Raw genomic sequence first — 26,141 nt, 5'->3', positions numbered from 1 at the left:
TGTGACTCCACTTTCATGAACTACCCAGAATAGGTACACTCACATACACAAAGAAGCCAGACACAAAGGTCATAGACTGTGTGACTCCACTTTCATGAACTACCCAGAATAGGTACACTCACATACACAAAGAAGCCAGACACAAAGGTCATAGACTGTGTGACTCCACTTTCATGAAATACCCAGAATAGGTACACTCACAGACACAGAAAGCAGATCAACAGTTGCCAGGGGCTGGTCTGGGGGGTAGGGAGGGAGCAGAAAGTACCTGCTTAATGGGTGTAGGATTTCTCTTTGGGGTGATGAAAGATTTTAGAGCTAGACGGAGGTGATGGTTTCGTATTCCAAGGGCATATAATGACATAGAATTGTACACTTTAAAATGGTTAATTTTTTTTTTTTTTTAAAGATTTTATTTATTTATTTGACAGAGAGAAATCACAAGTAGATGGAGAGGCAGGCAGAGAGAGAGAGAAGGAAGCAGGCTCCCTGCCGAGCAGAGAGCCCGATGCGGGACTCGATCCCAGGACCCTGAGATCATGACCTGAGCCGAAGGCAGCGGCTTAACCCACTGAGCCAGCCAGGCGCCCTAAAATGGTTAATTTTATGTGATGTGAATTTTGCCTCGAATTAAAAAAAATTGGGGGAAAAAAAACCAGGAGCTGGCTGTGACCTCCTAAAAACAAAAAGACAAAAGAATACATTAAAAAAACCCTAGAGCTGAGGTTCCAGAGTTACGCTGACCTGTACGGTCATCCCTGGGCACCTGTGGATGTTGAGCACATGGAGTTTGGCTGGTCCCCATAGAGATGGGCTGTAAGTATGAAGTTGACCCTGGACTTCAAAGCTTTATGTGAAAATAAATGGAATGGAATGGAAAATACCCCATTAATGATATTTAAATAGTGATTAAGGGTTGAAATGACAATTTGAATATATTAGAGAAGATATGTATATTTTTTGAAAAGCCAAATGCCACCCCCCCCCAAGATAATAGGCTTAAATCCGCACTAAAATCTGAAAGTTTGATCTTTACCTAAAAGTAGGTTTGATTATGGGAAGAAACTGACAAAGGCAGGCACAGGAAACTAGGAAGCATCCTGCCTTGTGTAGGTGTGGGAGGAAAAAAGCTGGCCTTGCTAGCAGAAATTTTGGGGAGCTGGAATGTCTAGTCTTTGCTTCCATATTAAACTTTATTTTTTACTATTAGTTAGGGTAGGCCTTACTTTTAAAAACGTACGTTCAAGTAGAGCAAAAGGCTTTATAGGTAGTCTTGTGCAGAAAAAGAAGTGAATCTGGACAGGGGACTGGACAGCCTTCGTAGCTCGATCATGGGAGTGGCTGTAAAAATGCTGCAAAGAGACAGAAAGAAGCCCCCAAATGGCCATTAAAGAAGGCTTAAATTTCCCCATATCTGCAGTTAAAAAATAAAAAATACATACATACATACATACATAAAAGATGTAACAGCTTGAACAAGATGTGTGGCCACATCCATCTCAGTTTGGAAGAAGGGTCATATCTGGAACACGCTGTTTTGTTTCTTTGCCCTTTTACTTAATATTCATCTTTTCATTTTACATCCCCCCTCCCTCCCCCAGATCAGCAACGTCTTATTTTTCGTTTTACCGCCCATCTGCATGTGCTTATTTCGCCAGTACGCAACATGCTTCAACAGTGGCATCTACCTAATATGGACGCTCTTAGTTGTAGTGGGTAAGTGGATTCGTGTCGGAGCAGAGGCCGAAAGGGAGGAAATGGAATTCTGCACACTTCCTGTCCTAGTTGAACATTATGTTTTTGTAAACCAGAGTCACCCTGACGTATTTGTGAACTTTTATTTTGCTTTGACGCCCGAAGGAGGATGCTTTTGAACACGGGCTGCATACCGGTGTGACTCTAATGATCACTCCATGGCTTACGTCTGTAACCCTGTTGGTGCTGTGCCAGCGCCATTTTCTGAGGACTTCGGAAGAAAATCTCACACACAAAAAGATTGAACTCTGATGAGACTTTAGTCTAATGGATCAAAACAAAGAAAATTCTCTGTGTTTGATCTTTCATTGTTCTGGGAAATGCTTGTATAATTTCCATTTCCTTCCACAGGCGGATTGGGAATTCTTAACAATGAGAGAATGTTGACTTTTATTGACTGCCTCTTCCCTGAAGCCTCCGCGGAGGAGGACGGAGTGTTTAACCGTGGCATTATTTGAGTTCTGATGTGCTGACCTTGGGGCCCTGCTTGAAATCCTCTTTCTAGGCTTCAAGTCTGCATGCCTAGGGGGTGTGTGTTTCTTCCTTCAGCTGCTTCTTTCAGTGAGAGTGTGATCTGGTGATTGTGACAGTGGTTGGTTGAATGGCTGGCCTGTGTTGAATTTGTGAGTCTATTCTTCTATGGTGACCTTTTTTTACTGGTTGTCATTGATTCTAGGAATTGGATCCGTCTACTTCCACGCAACCCTAAGTTTCTTGGGCCAGATGCTCGATGAACTTGCAATCCTTTGGGTTCTGATGTGTGCTCTGGCCATGTGGTTCCCCAGAAGGTATCTACCAAAGGTCTTTCGGAACGACAGGTAAGCTTGTGCTACAGTTTTGTATTTACTGCTGAGTGCAGTACCCAGTGTCAGGAAAACAGCAGGCAACGGAGCCTCACCTGTGATGAGCTTATCAGATATTTGTTTAATGTCCAGTCTTTATTCTGTCAGACCGTAAACTGACGAAAGAGGGAATTTTAATATGTTTGGTGAAGAATTGATGGGATATTAGGGATAAAAAGTCAGATGTCTCCCTCATAGGATATGAACAAAAGTGGAAAGATTTTCAATGGGGAAGAAATTACTGAATGGTAGTTCAAAGACCTTTGATTTTCTGCTAGAACATTTCCTTGAGTCCAGTCCAGTTCTTTGACTTGATAAGTTTATAGAAGAATTCCATTAAGGAATTGGTCCTTGTAGCTGTAGATCCCGTGATTGTCAAATGGTATTGGTTTTACTTCTGCTAAGATCTAAACACACACACACACACCCACACCCCTCCAACCCGGAAATCCAGAATCTCAGGAAGAGATGCATTTCAGTGTCTGTTGTGAGGCTTAAATGGTTATTTATCCAGTAAATATTTTTTTAAACACTTAATATGCATTTTTTTCTAGGCACTGGAATATAGCAGTAAATAAAACAGTGGAGTCTCTACCTTTGGTGAGCTCATACTGAAGTTGGGAAGCCTACAAATCAATGAACAAAGAAACAATGCAATGTTAGGATAAGTGCTACGGTTAATAAATGAAGCTGGACAGGGGGTAGAGGTGACATGGGGTGCGCATTTGGAGTTTGGTCAGGGAAAGCCTTTCTGAGGAGCTGTATGAGATTTGTCAATATCTGAAGGAACCAGAGAAAGTCAACCTCATAAAGATGAGAAATGCTTCTAGAACATATGACCCACATATATTTCTTTGTAGGACACTATGTTTTATATGGACCCATATGTATATGGATAAATAGTTTAAACATGGCTTCAGTTAAGCAAGCTGTGTGTACTTGGGGAAGAGCTATACTAGGAGAAAAAAAGAACTCCCTACAGTTTTCCTGGTGCTGTGAAGAGAAAGAGGAATTTTGGAGCTATTAAAGCCAAAGGCTGTTCTCTATGGATGGAGGTCGGGAAGTGTCCATAAAACATTGCTGGCTGCAAAAAGCACATGGTAGAACTGTGTGGGGGATATATATATATATATATAATAATTTTAGAACAAATTAGCTATTTCTTTTTGAGTTTATGACTGTGTGTGTGCACAGAAATGCCTAGTGTAGGGCACCTGGGTGGTTCAGTCGGTTAAGTGTCTGCCTTCAGCTCAGGTCATGATCCCAGGGTCCTGAGATCAGGTCCTGTCTTGGGCTCCCTGCTTGGTAGGAAGCCTGCTTCTCCCTCTCCTATTCCCCCAGCTTGTGTTCCCTCTCTTGCTGTGTCTCTTTCTGGCAAATAAATAATAAATAAAAATTTCAAAAAAAAAAAAAAAGAAAGAAAGAAAGAAAAGAAATGCCCAGAGGAGGAGAATAAACAACCACTATCATTGGCTATTCTTAGGAATGGGGGAGGGCGTGGGGGAGAGATCTTCCACTTTTGCCTTTAATCTACTGTTGTGCAATTTTTTTTTTTGAAACAAAAAGCACATGTTACTTTTTAATACTAAAAATGTGCTTTTCAACGAGGTAGGGAGAAAACATACTTCAGGTGAAGTAGCTGTACAGTGTTCATTGTACAGAGCAGGATTTGAATTACATAGTATTTTCTTTGAGTATCATGGAACAGATAAAGGATCCTCAAGATTACTTATCCAAAAAACTAGAGTGAGCAAGCCAGCTGTTGACAAGAGGGGACAAGAAGGGCGTTCCCAGTCTCAGGAGAAACATGGTCTCCCTTGGCTGTGGCCTTCTCCTCAGTGGAGGAAGGAGGCTCAGTGTGTGGCAGGTTGGCTTGGGCCGTCTACAGTTCCTTGTCTTGTTGTGCTTGCTTGACTGGCTGCAGGAGAATGAGTGGGGTGCTTAGGAAGCCTGGTGAGGTGGAGAAGGGGGGCAGGGTGAGGGCGGAGGCAGGCAGTGCCAACTAGTGTCCTGAGGGGACTTCACAGCCGGGGGATCTTAGGCTCTGGTGGAGGAACATCATTTACCTTGGCTTTTCCTGTCATGCCGGAAGGTGGCCACCAGTCTCCTCCATACCTGCTCTTAGCCTGGTGGGTGATAGGCAGAGAGCTGAGGAACCTCTTTGCTCTTAGATCTGATCTTTCAAGTCCTGGGAGCTGAGTGGGAAGCCACAGACCAGAGAATGGTTTTGTTCGAGGCTCTCTGGGCATGCCACTTGAAATTCCACGTGACTGTTTTTAGTGGGTTCGTAGTAGAGAACTTTTTTCTTTTTCATTTTTCTTCTTCTTCTTCTTCCTTTTTTTAAGTAGACTCCACACCCAGCAGGGAGCACAACACAGGGCTTGAACTCAGGACCCTGATTTTTCAGACCTGAGGTGAGATCAAGAGTAGGATGCTTAACCACCAACTGAGCCACACAGGTAGGCCCTGTCTTTTTCATTTCTTAAAGTGAGGAGTGAGGGAATGTTACGAGCCAGAGAAAAGAAAATGGGATAATGGATGTAATTTCAAAGCTTGCCAACTTTAATAATGAAACCAAACCATGGGACAGAGAGGTGAAGAGGTGACTGCTTGGGACTCTTCTATTGCTGGCACCATTTCTCTGGTAAGACGTGACCCCACTGTCTTCAGCTTGGGAAGAGTCCTTTGGAGCCCTGAGCACCACAGAGGTTGATGTCCCTGGCTTTGGTGACTCCCTGGATTTGAATCCTAGCTTCTCTGCTTACAGACGATGTGACTCGTCCTGACTCTTTCGCTTTCTGTTTCCTCATTTGTCAAATTAAATAATCCTCTCAGGAGAGGCTCTTGCTGGGCACCCTGGAGCACTAGAAACATGATGGATGCTCAGAGTTCGCTTCCAGTACTGCCAGTAGCACATGGAGATTTCTGCCTGGCATTTTTTTTTTTTAAAGATTTTATTTATTTATTTGACAGACAGATCACAAGTAGGCAGACAGGCAGGCAGAGAGAGAGAGGAGGAAGCAGGCTCCCCGCTGAGCAGAGAGCCCGATGCGGGGCTCGATCCCAGAACCCTGAGATCATGACCTGAGTCGAAGGCAGAGGCTTAACCCACTGAGCCACCCAGGTGCCCCCTGCCTGGCGTTTCTGACATGCGCACACACGTTGAAGGAAAAAATGGGAACTATAGATGCAGATGAAGAAAAGGCGTGTGTTACGGGAAAGCAGCACACGATACATAAGGATTTCAACTCTATTGGTCCACCTTCAACTTGCCAGTGACAGGAGGAGCAAGACGACCAAACCCCTTTTTGTGGGCCTCACTGCCAGGTCAGGGGGACCAGTGCAGCTCTGAGTCCTAAGTGGCAGCCACACCAAAGACTTCATGTCAAAACCAGGATTTCTATAGATCAGGGATCATGTGCTTGCTTCGGCAGCACATATACTAAAATTGGAACGATACAGAGAAGATTAGCATGGCCCCTGCGCAAGGATGACACGCAAATTCGTGAAGCGTTCCATATTTAAAAAAAAAAAAAGATCAGGGATCATGTGGCTTAGCTGTCCAAGTTTACCAGTTAATGTCTCTTTTTGTGACCTACACTTTGCTGGATTTTTTTTTTTTAAGATTTTATTTATTTATTTATTTTTAAGATTTTATTTATTTATTTGACAGACAGAGATCACAAGTAGGCAGAGAAGCAGGCAGAGAGAGAGAGGAAGGGAAGCCAACTCCCTGCTGATTAGAGAGCCCGATGTGGGGCTCAATTCCAGGACCCTGGGAAGGTGAGAGGGAGAAGCAGACTCCCTGCTGAGCTGGGAGCCCAATGTGGGAGGGCAGAGGCTTTAACCCACTCAGCCATCCAGGCGCCCCTGCTGGAATATTTCTAAAAACACATTAAAAGTAGTTCCCATGTGAGATTCCTGGAGAAGGGGCAGCAGAGTGTGATGGCTGAGTGTATCCGACAGACATGGCTTTGGGTAATAGTTTTTTTTTTTTTAAATTTTTAAATTTTTAAAAAAGATTTTATTTGTTTGTTTGACAGAGATCACAAGCAGGCAGAGAGGTGGGGGGTGGGGGTGGCGGAGAAGCAGGCTCCCCACTGAGCAGAGATTCCAATTCGGGGCTTGATCCCAGGACCCTGAGATAATGACCTGAGCTGAAGGCAGAAGCTCAACCCACTGAGCCACCCAGGCGCTCCCCCCCCACCTTTTTTTTAAAGCTGGTACCTCATTGTGCTTATCTGTAAACTGCAGATATTAAGAGTACCTTATTGAGCTGGAAATCTAGGGGGAGATCCTAGAAGATGTCTAGTATCTTGTCCAGAGTAAGGACTCAGTAAGTTATCAGGAATGGCTAAAATGGATAAGTGTTTTTGAAAAATGTCTAGAATAGCAGGGCAATTATTAAAGTTTACCATATAAATAGGAATAATTGGCCAGTTAAAAAAAAATTCTTCTATCTTGCCTAGAATGTCCTAAGAATCGTCATACACTCAGCTGTTCATCATTATTACTTGTGATTTCTCTCTCTCTGTCAAATAAATAAAATCTTTAAAAAAAAAGTTAGTTTAAAGCCATGGATTTTTTTTTTAAGATTTTATTCATTTATTTATTTGAGAGAGAGAGAGAATGAAAGGGGGAAGGTGAGAGGGAGAAGCAGACTCCCTGCTGAGCTGGGAGCTCAATGTGGGACTCTATCTTGGGATTTTAGGATCATGACCTGAGCAGTTGCTCTACCAACTGAGCCACCCTAAAGGCACCGTAAAGCCATGGATCTTAACCAGGGACATTTCCATTCCTTGAGGGACGTCTGGGAAGTTTGTGAACAGGTTTTGGTGGTTGCCATGATGGAGGTTTTATCATCCATAAAATCCGTTGCACTTTGGAAGAGTAAAAGGGGCATTGCCAGGTATTTGCTGCAGAAAAGGAGCACAGGGTCTGACAGGGTTGCAAACCTCTGCTCTAAAGGGTGGCTCATGGAAACACCAGCAGCAGCTTTGTTATGTTATGTTGTTGGTGTTGGCTGTTTTGATTTGGGGGAATTGAGGAAGCTGGGGTGATCGGGGTACCCTGACCTGGTGTTCCACTTTGAGCCCATAATAGGCTGGAAAGTGGAGAGGCGGACCAGAGACCAGGGGTTGCCAGGTGTCATCGACATGACAGCATTTTGTCAGAACCCTATGCTCCTGGGTGTGGCCAGCTCTCTTGTCCCCAGGTCCTCAGGTGACTCGGGTCAGGTGGGCTGTCTGTGGCTTGTGTGGACTTCTGCCCGTTGCAGTGTTGTCTGCTTGGCCGCCTTTGTGAAGCGCATTCCTCCTCAACCTCTGGACCGACATGGGCGGTGTCTGGCTCTGTTCTCCTTAAAGCAAGTTTTGTCAAGCTTGCTGCCTTTGAACTGTTTGGTAATACCCTCCAGAGCCTTAGGGGATTGCTACACCAGCCCCATCAGGTTTTCCCTGAGAGGAGCTATTATTCACAATAACACTATTTAAAATAGCATTTACTGTCAAACACTGGGAATGTAACAGTTAATAGTGGATTTTATTAGCACATGCCATGTACCAGGCACTATATTAAGGGCTTTAATGCTTCTAAAAACACCATAGGGTAGTGGGTCTTCATTTTAATATGGGAAACCCAAGGTTTGGAGGGTTTCAGAACTTGCCAAGAGGTACCACAGCTACTCAGTGATGAAAGCAGCAAGTGATCCTACATCTGTTAGCTGGAAAATCTGTGCTTACATCACTGTTGCCTTCACTAACTCTTGAACCGTTGATCTAAAGAGTTAATGCAACTTACAAGCCTTTTTTTTTTTTTTTAATTTATTTATTTGACAGAGAGATCACAAGTAGGCAGAGAGGCAGGCAGAGAGGTGGGGGGAAGCAGGCTCCTCAAGGAGCAGAGAGCCCGATGCGGGGCTCGATCCCAGGACTCTGAGATCATGACCTGAGCTAAAAGCAGAGGCTTTAACCCACTTAGCCACCCAGGCGCCCCTACAAGTGGTTTTTGTTTTGTTTTGTTTTGTTTTTAATTTTTTTTTTTCTGTTTATCCAATCTAAAAAGGCTGAAAAGCTCAGTGCAGATCATAGAACCTCAAAAACCCAGTGAAAGAGTTATGGTGGGTCTCCAAGGGTCATTTGTAATGATTGGAGGTGGGGGTTGGAGGAGAGCTGTGGGCTGTCATCCTCCGGCTGGAGCAGACAGCCTTTCCTCCAGTAACTTAGGATGCCAGCCAAGGCCAGGAGGAAAACATGATTCTCCTGAGGATTTGCTGCCTGGACACTTTCCTGCATTCGTATTTTCTCTCTGGTTGAAGTTCAGGGCTACAATTCTTGTTCATTCCGGTCAGAAAGTTGGCAGCTTGATCAATGATTTCCTGCACCTTGATGATAAATGGTTTTCCTCTTTAAGAGATAAATTTTTATTTTGGAGGTTTCAGTGTACTTTGATTTCTTTATAATGGAATTTCATTCAAATGAGTTTCTCAACTGTGACCTGTTCCAGGGCTTGCGGCCAAAGTAAATTGCCAAAGTAAATTGTGCTAATGAGGAATAAAAGAAACTTCAGGAAAATCATGTGCTCCTAAATTTCAGTCATGGATGAGACCTTGGGGGTCATCTAGTCCAGCCTTTTCATTTTATAGATAAGGAAATGGAGTCCCAGGGAGAGAAGAAGGAGCATGTCCAGGATCACGTCGCCACTTCTGGCTCATTCTACTGAAAGTACATCCACTGAAGGGTGTGGGGATGGGGATGGTATTTTCTTGCTTCCTTTTTTTTTTTTTTTTTTAAAGATTTTATTTATTTGAGAGAGGAGGAGAGAGCATGTACATGCGTACATGTCCAAGAGTGAGGGGAAGGACAGAAGAGGAGGGAGAAGGACCAGTAGACCCCCTACTGAGCATGGCGCCCCACTGGGGGCTCAGGGGCTCATTCTCCCAACCCAGAGATCATGACCTGAGCAGGAATCAAGAGTTGCTTGCTTAATGCACTGAGCCACCCAGGTGTGCAGATTCTTTCTTTTAAACTAGGGAATGTTGTGGTTTGTAAATGGTCCCTGTTTTCCTTATAAACTCCTCCAGGTTCACCTTGTGGAATGGAAACTGGCAGGCTGGGTCCTGTGAGCCAGAAGGGTCCACTGCCTGCTTTTGCAAATCAAGTTTTATTGGCGCACAGCCACGCCCATTCCCTTCCAGCCCGTCCCGCAGGGGCAGACTTGGGGAGCTGCGGAGGTCCTAGGACCTGCAAAACCTAAACCGTTCCTGCTCTCACCCTTTACAGAAAGACCTTGCTAGAACCTGCTGTACAACTTCTGAAAAACATACAGAAAATCAAGGAACACTAAGAAAACAGTTAACCATGTCTGACCCTCGGGGACTTAGATGGATTCTCATTTTACCATTGTCCTGGCGAAATGGCTGTCAAATTTGTGGTTATTTTCTAAGGGTGAACTGCTAGAAGTGCAATTCCTGAGCCCGTGAGCGGGAGTGGGTTTGAGACTCCTGGCACTCGGTGCACAACTCACTTCTCAGCTCGCTCTCCTGCCCGCGGGTCCTGCACTCTGCCAGCATTCACCAGACCCACCAGAGCTCCGTGGCTAACTGTTTGGTTTACTTTCATTGATTCAGGGGTAGGTTCAAGGCAGTGGTCTGCGTCCTTTCTGCGGTGACGACATGCCTGGCGTTCGTCAAACCGGCCATCAACAACATCTCTCTGATGACCCTCGGGGTTCCTTGTACCGTGCTGCTCATTGCCGAGCTGAGGAGGTGGGTGCCTTTGTTCTTCCCCGCTAACCCCTGACTGTCCCTGGGTTGGGAACACAACAGCTTCTTTGTTTTTTGGGATTTGTTTGTTTGTTTGTTTTAGATTTATTTATTTGCGAGAGAGAGAGCGAGCACACACAAACGGGCAAGGAAAGGGGGGGGGGGGGGGGAGAATCCCAAGCAAACTCCCTGCTGAGCTCAGAGCCTGATGCAGGGCTCGATCTCATGACCCAGAGATCATGACCTGAGCTGAAACTGAGAGTCAGGTGCTTAATCGACTGCACCACCCAGGCGCCTGGCTTCTGTTTTTTGTTTGCTTTTGGGTTTTGTTTTTTTACTGCCCTCAAGTGTGGAAGAGGCATTTAACTCTTTACGTAGAGTTAGTTCCTGGCTGTCGGGTTGGGAGCACATTGGATGGTTTAGCTCAAAATGTTAATGATTGCACCTCCAGAAAGAGGCAAGCAGCTGGTTCGTAGGTGCAGTGCACTAGCTCGCTGAGCAGGAACATCTCAAGGACATGGCGGGTGCCTAGGCCAGCCTGCAAGACTTAATTCTATACAAAGAATAGATTTGTTCAGAGGAGAAGACCAGGGACAAAAGTCCTAATGAGGCTGTTGCATTCACACACAGAAGGAAAAAGAAATGTCTATATATAAGGCAACAATGACTCCAGGCAGAAACTAGCGTGGACGGCGCTAGTCTCTCTGACACTTGTGTCTTAGTTAAAGCCTGTCCGGTAAAGCCTTCGCTATTTGCATAAGGATTTTCCTTTGGGAAGTTGTATGCTCAAGTTTAGGTTGATATCCAGAAACAATTTAGCCTTGTGTGTATATGACTTCTCCTCTAACCCCAAAATGCATCAAATCTCCGCCCTTACGGTGGTACTCAGAAAATGCTGCTTGTTCTTTGTGCCCATCTTGAGAAGTGCATTTTAATTCATGACTTTCTCCTTGTATCTGTCTTCCTTTGTGTGAGAGTTGCTCTGTGTGATGTGGCAACAGCTTTCTCTCAGTCTCTGTTTTGAGAGGAGACATGTGGTTCTTCCCACTGCTTTGACTCCGGCGGCTGCTTTGAATGTTGGCCATACCAGGCAGAGTCAAAGGTGACTGAAGAATTTAAAATAGTGTGTGGCAGAGGAAGGGTGCTGTCCAGTCTTGTCTGTTGGCTTTCCCCAGTAGCCTTGAAGGAGTGGAAAATGGAAAGACTGGTTTCAGAACACTAACAGGATTTTGAAGCTCTTTGGAAAACACACAAATTACCAATAAAGAAATCTGAAATGGATTTGTAATCATCCAGGGGTGCTGGCTGATATTAGGCCCGAATTGGATAGAATGTTGAGGACTTAGTTCTCTTTTTTGAGAATTCATTGCAATCTAGTTCATTTTAACTCTTGATGCTATATTTTGGCCTAAAATTTTGTTAATTTTACACCAGCAGCTTAAGGGAAGGGAAAATATTTTTAATTCAGGGTACTTCAATGAGGACAAATGAGGGAAGACAGTGGTTAGGGGCAGATTACGGTTTGAATAAATCCTGCTTCATGAGTGTCGCTTTTAAGCAGGGAAACATTTTCCTTATTAAGATTTTACTTATTTATTTCAGAGGGAGAGAGAGAGCGTGTGTGCACGAGCAAGGGGAGGGGCAGAGGGAGAAGCAGGCTCTCCACTGAGTAGGGAGCCTGACGTAGGACTTGATCCCAGGAGCCTGCGATCATGACTTGAGCCAAAGATGCTTCAACTGAGCCACCCAGCTACCCACATTTTCCTTTAATACTCTAATCTTTGTACGTGATTACAAAGGAAATCATCTGTTCCATACTTAAAAATCTTAGCCTCCGAAAAGCTAACCATCACTATAGGTCATTAGGAAGTGCCCTTCCTTCCTGCCAGGTCTGTCAGCCTCTGGATCATTCCGTCCATCTCCAATTCATACTTTATTCCTGTAAATGGCCTCCTGGGTCCTCAACCCTCCTTAAACAGTCCTTCCCATTGGAGCCTCTCCTGTCTTCCCTAGCTCTCACCTGTGCCCAGTCCAGGTCTGTCTTCAACCACCACCCTATCTCTCTTGTCTGTCACAGCCCAGCGTCTTAGAAGTGCGTATTATATCTATAAGTGATTTTTACACCCAACAAGGGGCTTGAACTCAAGACCCTGAGATTGAGAGTCACATGCTCTACCCACTGAGCTAGCCAGGCGCCACAGCCCAATGTCTTTAAAAGTTGCCTTTAGGGGTGCCTGGGTGGCTCAGTCGTTAAGCGTCTGCCTTTGGCTCAGGTTATGATCCCAGCGTTCTGGGGTCGAGCCCCACATTGGGCTCTCTGCTCCACGGGAAGCCTCCTTCCCCCTCTCCCACTCCCCCTGCTTGTGTTCCCTCTCTCGCTGTCTTTCTGTCAAATAAATAAATAAAATCTTTTAAAAAAAATTGCCTTCGTCCCTCAGCTCTCTTTTCTTCTCCAGCCCACTGCCATCTAGCTTCTGCCTCACTTCGGCACCCACGCCCCCTGGGGGTTGTATGCCCAGTGGTGGTTCCTTAGCCCTCCTGTATCTTCTGTGCTCTTCACTCAGCTCTTTGCACAATTCACGCCTCTCATGCTTGACGTGCTCTTCTCCATGCCTGCCGGGAAGCCACACCCACCGGGGACTCCACTCACTCTGTAGCCACTTCTCTTCAGTCTCTGACAGGAGCTCCTTGTTTGCTACACACGTTTGCACGTGGGGGTCCTTCAAGGTGACCTCCGCTTTGGCTTTCCTATCTCTACACTTGGCCCTGGAAGATCTCATCGACAGCCGCAGCGTTCATTACCAAACACGTGCCAATGACTCCCAGGTGTGTGTCTGCCTCTGTCCTTCCTTCTACCTTCACCGTGGCGTGGCTAGACGCTTGCCCCACCTCTGGGTCCACCCCTCATAGCCATCTTGAATTCAAGCAGGTTCCTGATCCAACTTTTCTGGTTCTGGTTCTCCTAGTATTTCCAGCTGCAGTGAATGGGAACAGCATTTACCTGTTTGCTCAAAGCAGAGGTGTACGCCCTCTTCCTTCCCTGAACGTCCCATCCGATCACTTTCGTTTTTCTATTAGCTGACATTACAATTGACATTAAGTTGAATATCCTCAGCATGGCCCCTGCATGCCTCTAATAGTCTCTTTTTTTTTTAGCTGATTTTGCAATTAGGATGAAGTTCAAAATCCTAACATGGCCCTCTCTGGCTGATCTGTCCTTCATGAATTTCCCCCTTTCATTCTGTCCTCTCGCTTCTCTGACCTTCCCTATCCCCAGGTCTTTTTTCATGCTGTCCCTGCCTGACTCCCCTGCTTGGCTCACTTCTGGCTCATTGTTGACTCACCTATTTGGCTCTCTTGCTCCTCACCTCACACTTCTTCTGGCAGCCCTCCCAATTGTAATTAAAAAGTTATTTGTGCTGGGGCGCCTGGGTGGCTCCGTCATTAAGCCTCTGCCCTGCACTTGGGTCATGATCCCAGGTTCTGGGATCAAGCCCTGTGTCGGGCTCCCTGCTGGGCAGGGAGCCTGCTTCTCCCTCTTCCTCTGCTTGTGTTCTCTCTCTCGCTGTATGTCTCTCTGCCAAATAAATGGGTGAAGTCTTAAAAAAAATTATTTGTGCTGTTTTTTTTTTTTTTTGTCTTCTTTGTTGTTGTTTATTTCTTTCCCCTTTTCTTTTTTTTTTTTTTTTTTTTTTAAGATTATTTATTTATTTGCCAGTGATAGAGGGAGAGAAAGCGAGCAAGCACAGGCAGACAGAGAGGCAGGCAGAGGCAGAGGGGGAAGCAGGCTCCCTGCCGAGCAAGGAGCCCGATGTGGGACTCGATCCCAGGACGCTGGGATCATGACCTGAGCCGAAGGCAGCCGCTTAACCAACTGAGCCACCCAGGCGTCCCCCTGTCCCTTTTCTTGATGTTGACTCCATTGGCAGGAATGAGGCCCCTGTGTTCGCTGCTGTGTCCCAATTCCCCCTGAGTCCCAGCAAGGAAGGAGAAGTTGTTGGCTTGCTTTGGTCAAATTCCCAGACAGGGGATGCCCTTGCTGCTTTTTGCGTTTCCTTCCAGGACCTGCTCTGCTGACATTAGTGATAATCTGTAGTGCAGCAGCTCAGTAGTTCCCATCCAGCCTCCCTCTGCTCGAAGGAGCTGGGGAGCTTTCTGTTTCTCATTAGCCTTGTTGCTGGAGCTTGTTTCTAGTCTTTTCTGATTTTCAGTGTCCTTTCTGAACTTTCAGACCATGTGGCAACGACATTTTATTTGGGGTTATGACTGGACATTTACTGAAATTTGTTTTGTCTTATTATCAAGTGACTCAGCTGCACTGAATATATTTTATTTTATTTTTTTTTAAAAGATTTTATTTATTTATTTGACAGAGAGAAATCACAAGTACACTGAGAGGCAGGCAGAGAGAGAGAGAGAGAGAGAGAGAAGGAAGCAGGCTCCCTGCTGAGCAGAGAGCCTGATGCGGGACTCGATCCCAGGACCCTGAGATCATGACCTGAGTCGAAGGCAGCGGCTTAACCCACTGAGCCACCCCGGCGCCCCTGCACTGAATATATTTTAATGTAGGGGCCCCCCCCCCCCCCCCCCCCCGGTTATAGGAGTGAGTCTGTTAAGGGCAACTTTGCAAATACAACAAAGGGTTAAGGAGAACCACAGATAAAAGCCGAGATATATATATTTTTTTATTCTAGAAAGCCGAGATATATATATTTTTTTATTCTAGAATAGGGTTCTACTGTATATATCCCTTTTGTTCTGCTTTTTTCCTTTAATCTCATGTTGCTCTTTTGATAGGGGCCCTGAGAAGTGGGAATAAAACCCAAAGGAGCCCAGGTTTGGGTAGTAGGACCTGTCCCTCTAAAAAAAAGAGGAAGGGACAGAACCAGGCAACCTGGGACCCTGACTCTGCAGGCTTTCCTCCCAAGTGACTCATCATCTGGAAGAGAGGCGGACTGTCACACACACACACTGCCTCTCCAGTATGCTGACCCCTGTTCTGGAGTGTTCTTAAGCCAAAGTTTCTAGGTTTAATTGAATTGAGTGTACATGGGTCCTCTTGTACCACATTGTCTGTAGTTGTTGACACTTGTTTTTGTCCTCTTTCATTTTATCTTTAGCAAGGCAAGAGTCCTTTTCATTTTGCCTTTCATAGTGCCTAGCATGCATTCAGAGAATTGGGTACCCAGTCAATGTGGGTTACTTAAAAAAAAAAATCTGGAAAAAAAATGTGCTCCCTTAGGTCACTGGAATTCAAGTAACATTTTCCTTTACTTCCTTATTTATTCATTCAGCAGGCATTTATTTTATGTGTGTTCTGGGCCAGACAGTGCATATAGTTGGTGAAAAGCAGGTAGAGGTCCTACTCTTGTTGAGCTCCCTGTCTGACTGGATACTAGACCTTCAACAGATAATTACAGCAACGAAAACGATGTCGTCTTGTGACGAGTGTTATGAAGGAAAATGGTGGGTGCCCACGAGGCCGACAACATCACAGGGGTGGGGGCTGTCCGAGAAAGTCTATTTGAGAAGGCGCCCTGGAAGCGGAGACCTGAGGAGGCAGAGAAAGCTGAGCTGAGAAAGAGAGGAGTCTGTGAGGGCGACGTGCTCAACAAATCTAAGTAGGAATTGAGTGCCTCCAGGCCTAGCCCTCTATCATTTCAAAAAAGTTTTCAAGGGAAGACATTTAGCTGTCCGACAAGACGGTATTCCAGTTTGTGTTTTTGAGGCCTTTGAACCTACTGCCCATCCTGGTTTTGCTGGTTGTACGATGCTTCCTCAGTTGGCCAGGAAAAGTCCCAACCAACCAGTCAGGCTTTTGACATTCGTGCAACAAATCTGAACACATAGCTGTGACCCCTTCTTGGGGTCACAGAGAGCTTGACTGACCTTGGAGTGGTCCATGGAGGGACAGAGACCTGAGGGAGGGCCGAGAAGTACCCTCGGCCACCGGCTGCCTCGGGGCCTTCTCCCCTAGGAATGGAAGTCACTCCTCCCCTTTACAAATGATTCAGGAACAAGGAAAGGAAATGGCGATGGGAATTTCTTTGGGCTGTTAGGATTGGTATCTGAAAAACATTTTGTCCCGGTGTGCGTGAGAGCTCTTTCTATTCAGCAAATAGTGGGAGGCCTGTGTGTGTCCCGTGCTGTTCCTGGGGAAGACCACCTGTCCACAAGTAAACATCGAGGGTGCTAGAGGGGTTGGAATCCCTCCAGAGAAATCAGAAGAGAGAAGAGGGAAGTGGGGGGTGGGGTATGAGAGTGTCACGTAGGGGTGGAGGCCCGTGGGGCGATTGTTAGCAGTGGTCAGGAAAGGGTTTCCTGAGGGGCATTTGAGCAGAGGCTGGGAGACGGTGAAGCATGTGGGTATGTGAGCGAGAGCGTTCCAGGAGCAGCAACAGCCAGTGCTAAGGTCAGGGGCACATGCCGGGGCTATCTGAGGCATACAAGGATCCCTCGGGGGCCGGGGTTTGATGACAGAGGCAGCGAGGGGCAGTGTATATAGGAGAACAGGAGTTCGTTAAGGACATGTGAGATTTGGGTCTGTGTTACATGTGGGTGGGCGTGTCCAGACGGTCGCTGCATCTGTGAGTCTCGAGTCTGGGGGAGGCCTGGGTGAGAACACGGCTTTGGGAGTCCTCTGTGTATGGACGTGTGGAGTCTACATCCAGAAGCTTGGGGGGTGGGTGTGGACAGGATGTTGGGTGGGGCCTCCAGTGCCGAGGGTCTGGGGTTAGGGGCGTGGTAGGAGCCAGAAGAAGGGGACCAGCAAGGTGGGTGACAGCCGGACTGAGGCTGACTCGCTTTCTGGATCCCTGTGCAGGTGTGACAACGTGCGTGTCTTTAAGCTGGGCCTCTTCTCGGGCCTCTGGTGGACCCTGGCGCTCTTCTGCTGGATCAGTGACCGAGCCTTCTGTGAGCTGCTGTCGTCCTTCCACTTTCCCTACCTGCACTGCGTGTGGTAAGCCCGGGCCGCCACAAGGGTCTGCACCTGCTGGGCGTGCTTTTCCCTGCCCGGTGTGCGTGGGTGTGCAAGGGGATAGAGCACAGCCTAGGGGCACCTCTCTCCTCGCAGAGGCAGTCGGACCTTTCAGAAGCAATGGGAAGTATTGTCAAATGCGCCGTAGGCTCCAGGGAGCAGGCTTAGCCAGGACAAAAAGACCTAATTGTGTGTGCTTTGGGTCTGCGGTCCCTTACCTCTGGCTCCTTTACTAAAGCATAAAGGAGTCTGAAAACTGAATCCGTAACTTGAGCTCTAGCTAGATCGCCCAGGGTCGGGTGGTGGGGGTGGGGAAGACTTGGAACAGAGGTGACGTGGGGACTGGGATGCCCAGGTGACCAGGTGAAGGCATCACAGGTCACCTGGGGACAGTCTCACCCATGCATTTTACAGGTAGAAACGGATGCCCAGAGAAGTGAATTAATTGTTCAGAATCGCTCACCTGGGAATTCAGTTATTGGGAACTGGAGCAGCTGTGCATTGGATAGCTCAGGATATGCGGTTAAGTTAAAGAAAAAAGGCAGCAAGCAGTTTAAAAAATAAAAATTCAAAAAATAAAGATTTTATTTATTTGACAGAGAGAGACACAGTGAGAGAGGGAACACAAGCAGGGGGAGTGGGAGAGGGAGAAGCAGGCTTCTTTCCAAACAGGGAGTCCGATGCGGGGCTCAATCCCAAGACCCTGGGGCCATGACCTGAGCCAAAGGCAGACATGCAAAGACTGAGCCACCCAGGCGCCCCTAAGATTTTATTTATTTGTCAGAGAGAGAGAGAGAGAGAGAGCGCGCATACACAAGCAGAGGGAGAAGCAGACTTCCTGCTGAGCAGGGAGTCCGATGTGGGGCTCCATCCCAGGACCCTGGAATCATGACCTCAGCCGAAGGCAGACGCTTAACCGACTGAACCACCCAGGCGCTCACAAGCAGTTTATTAAACAGCATGCAGACTCCTACACTCAGCACGCTGAGGAGGAAGTCGAATGGTTTTTTCCTATGAACTGCTTCAGCTCCAAACCCAGAGCCCTGTTTCTCTGTGCCCCAGAACTTCTGATTGCAAAAGAGAACAAGGACCAAGGGAAATCTGCTTTATGATGTCCCTTGTACATTGAGAGCTCCGGGGAGAATTCTAGTGGAAAGGAGCTGGAAAAACTTTATTAGATCCAAGATTCAGAAGAAGGTTGACTTCTATCGGGCGATGCCTAAAACTCTGTGGTTTGAAAGAACTCGTGTGAATGCCCTTGAATGTAGGAGCTTGTATAGATTGAGCATGAGACCCAACTTGCTCTTGGTTTAAGGCTTGGGGACTCCCAGGACTGTTTGCAAGAGACAAAACAATGTGAAACAGCATAAACTGAAGATTTCAGTCTGAAGACTGGAATTTTTTTAGGTTCAGCCTTGACTCACACTAGTGAATTTATGCACGTTAATTTGAGTTATAATGGGGATAATAAACTGTAGATTCCAAGTGTACACTTGGATGAGTTTTGATAAATGTACACATGTGTGTAAATACGACCTCATTCAAGGTACAGTAAGTACATATTTTTATCAATCCAAGTTTCTTGGTAACCTTAGCAATTTAAGCAAAATTCAAAAATTAGATTGTAATAATGTTGGCTCAGACTTAAATTTGTTTCAAGTTTGGTGTAATTCCTGCTTTTTCAAAGTTGAATCATATTTTTGCCCCAGTTAAGATGCTTTAAGAACAGGGGCACCTGGCAGCTCAGTAGGTTAAGCCTCTGCCTTCAGCTCAGGTCATGATCTCAGGGTCCTGGGATCGAGTCCCGCATTGGGCTCTCTGCTCAACAGGGAGCCTGCTTCCCTCTCTCTCTCTCTCTCTGCCTGTCTCTCTGCCTACTTGTGATCCTCTCTCTCTGTCAAATAAATAAAATCTTAAAAAAAAAAAGATGATTTAGAACAAATTTAAACAGAAGCATAGAGAGGCTCTCATAATTCCACCAAAGAATAACAATTGTTAACGGCCTAAGATTTTTTAAAAATTTTAAGTAATTTCTGCACCTAATATAGGGTTTGAACTCACAACCCCGGGATCAAGACTCACACACTCCCCTGACTGAGCCAGCTAGTGCCCCTTATTCTAGATTTTTCATGTCTGTTTCTCTAATTATACTTTTTGTAAATAAATCTCGCATCATTCTATAGGTGATATAAAGTGTTCTGTTTTGTTTTTTTCTTACATAGGGAATACTAGATTGTGGATGACTTTGCTTACCAGTGCATACATATTGTCTTCCACTTTTTTGTGTCTAATAAATACCTCCCAGTATAGATGCTTTAGAATTCATTTAGCCCACCTCTCTTTTAATAGGTAATTAGGTTATTTGTTCACATGCCTGCACATTTCCTTAGGTTAAATTTTATATATCTGTAGATTATATCTATACCTATTAGATACAGGTACATATAGATCTGTATCTCCAAAGTATTTTTTTTTAAAGATTTTATTTATTTATTTGACAGAGATCACAAGTAGGCAAAGAGGCAGGCGGAGAGAGAGGGGGAAGCAGGTTCCCTGCCAAGCAGAGAGCCCAATGTGGGGCTTGATCCCAGGACCATGAGATCATGACCTGAGCCGAAAGCAGAGGCTTAACCCACTGAGCCACCCAGGTGCCCCTGTATCTCTGAAATATTAATGCACACTTTTTATTAAAGTCTGTAAGATAATGCCTTTTATCCATACTTTCATATATACTAGATATTAACTCTTAACTCATGTTACCCTGGTTAAAAACATTTTTATTTTCATGTCTTTGTAAAAAACTAGCATCATTGTTGAGCCTCTTTCACAGTTTAAGTTCAATGGATGCATTTCTTCGTTTGAAAGGTACCTTTTCATTTGTCTTCCCTGCAGTGTTTCTATTTTTAAACAATTTCTATCTAGCAACCTGGTGTCTGGCACAGAGTAACCAGTCATTACCGTCCAGTATCTGTATGTATTATGCAAATCTGCATGCATATCAGCTCAGACAGAATTCTACACTGAGCCCTCATGGAGGCAGTGGCCAGCTTCAGTGTTTATAGTGTGAGACCAAGGTCAATCATGCCATCTTCACCCACCCTGATTGGGTTAAAGGGCATCCTATGAAAGGATTAGTTTTTGAGAGCTCTCTGGAAAATAGGGATTTTATTTTATTTTTTGAGAGAGAGTGCACGTGTGTGAGAGGGTTGGGCAGAGGGAGAGGGAGAGAGAGACTCCTAAGCAGGCTCCATGCTCAGTAAGGAGTCCGACCCCGGGCTAGATCTCAGGATCCTCAGATCATGATCTGAGCTCAAATCAAGAGTCAGCTGCTTAACCGACTGAGCCACCCTCCAGAATATAGGGACTTTAACTGGTCATATGATACAAATATCTCACGCCCCCCTTTCCCATTTATCTTTCAGTGCATGAGGGTTTTTTGGTACCATATGGGTTATCAACAGTCATGTTCTCACATAAGTCAATCTCTTCTTGTAGGGTTTCTGGACTTTGTCAGTATCAGAAAGGCCTCCCCCACCAAAGTTCATAAAAATGTTTTCTCTGACTCTATTTTTAAAATGGATTTTAAATCTTTAGCTCATCTGGAATTTAATTTCAGTCTAGAGTAGAGGGAAGGGTTACCTGCTTTTAAATGGTCCTTGCTTGCTAAAGGATTCATATACGACTTCTTACGGACACAGTCAAGTGAGAAAGTTTCCCTACTAAGCTGTAAAAGCAGTTTTGTCTGTATAAAAGGATTCCTAATAAAGGGCATAAATTATGTGTAAGCAACATTGGAGGAAGAAGGTGGGATCTAATCAGATGGTCTCAGTTTCATCTTCTCAGCACCTGTTTTAAATCCTTGTGCCTCAGTCTTCAGGGTTGAACCCCCAAAGCATTTGCATATTTGCTCCTATCACCATGTGGAATATTTTAGAACTTTCTAAAACAGGCCGTGTTTGCCCCAGATTTGCGGTTCTCCTACTATTCCGAGGATTGTTGGTTACCTTACCGCCCCTTCCTCCTTGGAAGGAAGGCAGGCTGGGTGGGGTGGGGATGGGGGTGGGGGAGGGCAGGGTCCCCTGAAGGCGGCCATATTTGTTGGCCCTGGCTGGGTGCTGACCTGCTGTGTCCTTTCACAGGCACATCCTCATCTGCCTTGCCGCCTACCTGGGCTGTGTCTGCTTTGCCTACTTTGACGCTGCTTCTGAGATTCCCGAGCAGGGCCCCGTCATCAAGTTCTGGCCCAGCGAGAAATGGGCCTTCATCGGTGTCCCCTATGTGTCTCTCCTGTGTGCCAGCAAGAAATCACCGGTCAAGATCACGTGATGGCAAGGCAGTGGCTGGCTTCTCTGCCTATTTTTCCTCATGCAATGGGCTTCACTTGCCAGCAAAGACAGCTGGTGGTTTGTAGAGTTGGGGGTTGGGGTCTGTCTTTTTAGTATTTTGTTCCCTTGGGCTCTAACCAGCGAGTCTGTGGCTCACCAGGACTCCACTGTGCATGGGGGAAGAAGGTCTTTCCCTTTCCCAAGACGGAAAGTGAACTGAGGGGCATCAGGTAGATCTTCTCAGCGTCCCTTCCAGATGCAGTGACTGGTTGGGCTGTATCCTTTGTGATGGCAAGGTGGTCCCTTGTGGGAGCCTCAATTCCCAGAAGGAGTTTGCTCCAGACCCCACTGGTCCCATGTGCTCTCAGAGTGGACCCTCCTGCTGACAGACTCTGTGACAGGCAAGACCATCTGACTGATGGAAGATGCCAGGGATTTTCATCTGGGGAAATGGTCCTAAAATAAAACCAAGCCAATGAAACCCACGCAGGGCTTGTGGCTGAGGAGGCTACTGGTCTACTTGGAGACTCTCGGTAACCAGATTTTACTTGTGCTTGTGAATCCTTTCTCTACTACCTCTGCTGAGAGCCAGGGACTTCAGATGAGAGTGGAGTGGACAGAAAAACCCTCTGTGCCAAAAGCTACACTCCACTTTAAGCCATTCTTGAAGATGAGCACAATTTCTAAGTGTTGACATTGTTGCCCACCCTGCCCCCCCAGCCCAGGGGCCTCCAACACTTGGAGAAGAGTAGGTATGGCTAAGCCATCTGCACACAGAGCCCCACTCCTTGCTGCTGAACTCTGTAAAGTCAAGGCCTTGGGATGGTCACAGTGGGGATCCTGGTTTAACATCTGGAGCAAACACAAAGTTCTGGAAACTTCTGCTAATGGGAAACCTTCGATTCTGGAAGTTATCCTCGAAAACCTCGCCTCTTCTTTGTCCAGTGTTTCCTGTGGGAATCGTACTCAGTGCACTCTGAGTACAAGGTGCTTCCTGTGGTTTTTCTGAGCATCTGATGGCTGCTTCTCTCGACTACTGAGGGGACCCCAGGCTGGCTTTTCGGGTCACTTATGCAGCGGGCAAGTCTGTTGCCTTCTGAGTTTTTCCTCAGCTCAGATGACACTGGCTACCACTAACCTCTTCACTGGGCTGAATGAAGACTCCAGAAATGGTCATCGAGGTGTGAGGGGGGGAGTACATGACCTCAGGGATACTCACTGTCCCTCTGACACCTCCTGCCTTGCAGCATTCCGCTGTGAAAGAGGGCAGGACGGAGGTGTCCTTGTGAGGACAGGAGTCATATCACCAAGGATTGAAGAGTTGGGCAGTACCAGTCTGTGGTGTGTCTAGGAACTCTTGCTTTACTGAGAATTTTGTACAGGATCCAAGGTGAAAAGTCCAATAAGGAACAATGAACTGAGAGTTTAAAAATGAGTGACTTTGTTCTCCTTCTGTGGTTTTCAAGTAATTTTTTTTTTTAGCACAACCCTATTTACAGTAAGAGATCCTGATGGAACCCAAATGTGAGAAATGTGTTGTATTCTATTAAGTTTATTTGCAGGTAGAACTTACATATTTCCCTAATATCATGCAGTGAAAATGCAAGTTAAATTGTGGTTTCCATGGTGAAAAATTTGGTGTTGAAGGAGTGTACCTGTGTGTTATGGTTTAAAAATATACTTTGAAAAAAGGTATTTATGTATTAGTGGGGTTCTAATGCACCTTTGAGACCTTGGTTCTTGGAACCACTGCGAGTTTTGAAACTTTGGTCTAGGATTTTTTAAAGGGAAGTAGCAGTCCTTGCTTCAGATTAATTTCACCTGGCATGGATTCTGGGCTCCTCCATTCCGTAGTATCAAAATGCTCCAAAGTAGAGAGAAGCTTCCACATGCTTCAGGCCCAGCTGTCTTAGCGTGGAAACTTGGATGAGGAGAGGCAGGGAAGTGCGGGAAGGGTTTGTGTTCTGTGTGAGGTTTAATTTCTGTCTTGAGAGTTCCTCATTGACAGGAGCACTGTTCAGCAGTTAGGGAGGGACTGCGTCTCTCTCTCAGGTAAAGGGGTGGGTGGGTCCCTGATGATCATCACCTCCAACTCTTATCTCTTTGATCTTGCTCTTTTGGAAGTTTCTGAGTGTCCTTTGAAATAGGGATGCAATGTGACTGCTGGAAATAAGGAAATCAGCGCCCCAACTCACAGGGCTGTTTCCATCTGTCTTCTACGAGACAGATGACTTAGTTAAGATATCAGAAGGGATATTTTTGTTGTTTAAAAACAAAAACAAACAAAAAAACAAGGCCCTTCTAGAGATTGGTTTTAATGAGCTGAGGGCTGATAACGTACGGAATGGGTATATTTGAGGACAAAAACTGAACTTTTGAACAAAAATCACTCTAGCTTGTTAGCGTGAGATGGTAAATCGAGAAAGGAGTTGAACAATCTAGTTTGAAGTTAGACTTCTGACATATTTATATTTACATTTATATTTATATTTAGGATGCTTTTCTTCTAGCACTAAACACTCTTGAAAGAAAATTGGAAAACCACAGGAAAGTCGAAGGGAAAAAGAAGTCTGTATTTCTATTGTCCGAGAACAATCATTGTTAATATTTTGGTGTATTTCCTTCTCGTCTCCCCCTCCTGCCCCATAGCCTTGTGAGCAGCCGTCTTTTAGAGGGGACAGTTCTTCCGGTCGCTTGAATGGAATATAAATGCCAGTTATGTATTTTTCATGAGGAGCAGCTTTTGGAATACACTCGGTCAGCTGTACCCTTGAGAGCTCATCACTGGATTCTGACTTACTGCTGAGTCTTCTTTTTAAATTGAGCCTGACATGAATAGGTCCCGAGAAATAATGAACTGAATTCTATCTTCCAGAGGCCTCTGCTCCGGATTAACGAGTCGCAGGACATCGCTGGTAAAAATAGGGCTCTACAGGTTTTCAGATTTAAAAAAGTGAATAGCTTATTGATTGATGTGCAATCAAGAATCTTTTGGGTTTTTCTCTCTAATAACGCAGAGACGTGGAGATGTGATGTTTGCGACTTAGGTCATGGCAGGTCGGGTGCATTTGTGTTCTGCGTGGATAGATTTGCCTAAGACCGAGAATGAGCAGGAGTTGGATCTAAGATAGTCAACATTGCTGATCATTTAAGTCGGTGATTCTTATTTTCCAGTGTTTGATTCAATCTTAATTTTTAGAAAAAAATCATTGCTCTTTATGATTATGATTATATTATTAGCACGAATATATCGAAGGTGTATGGGGGAGAGATAACCTGAATCTGTTTGGTAACAGGCTACATTTTGGGGGAAATGAGGCCTGTCCCTCGGATGAGTGCCTAACAATTGTGGATCCAAGATGTTCTGTTGGGGGAATCTAAGCCTGATGGTCATCAAGCACAGACTTTCTTAAAAAAACAAAAAACAAAACTGTAACTTGTTTTTACTGGATTTCTCAGGTGTGTCAAAACTTCTCACCCGTTCATCACGCTTATGTGAACCAATGCCATGTTGCAGGTTCTGAGAGTGGGACGGAGTCTCCTCGGCTCTTCATCCCATGGGGCTGACACACAGCCATCTGGGGGATGGGGGAGGGCTGAAGCTTGTCCAGCGAGCTCTCCCAACCCCAGCTCCTTTTCCCCAAATGAGCTTGGAACCTTTCATTGTCAGCTCTTTGCCTGGGTGCTACCATTCCAGCTGGCCAGAGAGAATTGGCAGGCCAGATTGGGGTTCTCAAGGGATTTTATGGACATTCTCCTACAGATTAAAAGAAGAAGAAGAAGAAGAAAAAGGCCTCTATTCTAAAGGACTGATTGTTTGAATTGATTCTTTCTCTCTGTTAAACCAGATTGAAGACTATTTTATAATCACAGTATGTAATCAGAACTTAAATGGTATTTTCAGATACATCCCCTTGTTTTATACTTTCTGGACTTGTTCCGTATAAGGGTGGTGTGGGCTCCCTGGCTGTGGTAGCATTTAGTCTCCATTGCTTTGGGAGTGATTTGAAGCCTTTTGAAATGGAGCTTTTGCACTTTATGCTATTTTTGTGAGCTATGATGGTTATATTCGATATTAAAGCCGTAAGGGGCATTTTCTGTGAATTTATGTTTGTGTTTATTTCCCAAATGATTTCGGAAATACCTGAAAATAAAAGATGCATTTAATGGATTGTCAAGCAAAGCACATTTTCCCAAATTAATTTGTTAATGATTTGGGGTGTCATTATTTTATTTTTTATTCTTTAAAAGACTTTGTTTGACAGAGTGAGCGAGAGAAGGTGCACAAGCAGGGGGAGTAGAAGTGGGAGAAGCAGACTTCCCATCGAGCAGGGAGACTCCTGTGGGGCTCGATCCCACAACGGGCATCATGATCTGAGCCAAAAGCAGATACTTAACTGAGCCACCCAGGCACCCCTTGGGTATTGTTATTATTAAACACCCTCCAGATTAGCGTAATATTTCTAGTATGAAGTGCC

General features: G+C 45.5%; 1 protein-coding gene and 1 non-coding gene across 3 annotated transcripts in view; both read left to right on the top strand.

Annotated features, from left to right (window-relative positions):
• The window catches only part of ACER2 (alkaline ceramidase 2), a 32,972-nt gene extending 7,205 nt beyond the window's left edge, over positions 1-25,767 (top strand). The window contains exons 2-6 of one of the 2 annotated variants that reach the window (XM_059411574.1): positions 1,602-1,716; positions 2,432-2,573; positions 10,225-10,362; positions 17,183-17,320; positions 21,478-25,767. In XM_059411574.1, the coding sequence (XP_059267557.1) occupies positions 1,602-1,716; positions 2,432-2,573; positions 10,225-10,362; positions 17,183-17,320; positions 21,478-21,664 (720 nt within the window). In that variant the 3' untranslated portion in view covers positions 21,665-25,767. The remainder of the gene's footprint in view (positions 1-1,601; positions 1,717-2,431; positions 2,574-10,224; positions 10,363-17,182; positions 17,321-21,477) is intronic. The other variant, XM_059411575.1, reaches the window with a different exon arrangement.
• On the top strand, positions 6,016-6,122 carry LOC132025205 (U6 spliceosomal RNA). Its single transcript, XR_009406471.1, has one exon. It is a non-coding gene; the product is annotated as a U6 spliceosomal RNA (small nuclear RNA).
• Positions 25,768-26,141: the final 374 nt, after the last annotated feature.

This window comes from Mustela nigripes, chromosome 9 (genome assembly GCF_022355385.1).
Source record: "Mustela nigripes isolate SB6536 chromosome 9, MUSNIG.SB6536, whole genome shotgun sequence".
Taxonomy (NCBI): domain Eukaryota; kingdom Metazoa; phylum Chordata; class Mammalia; order Carnivora; family Mustelidae; genus Mustela; species Mustela nigripes.
This window is presented reverse-complemented; position numbering and strand designations above follow the sequence as displayed.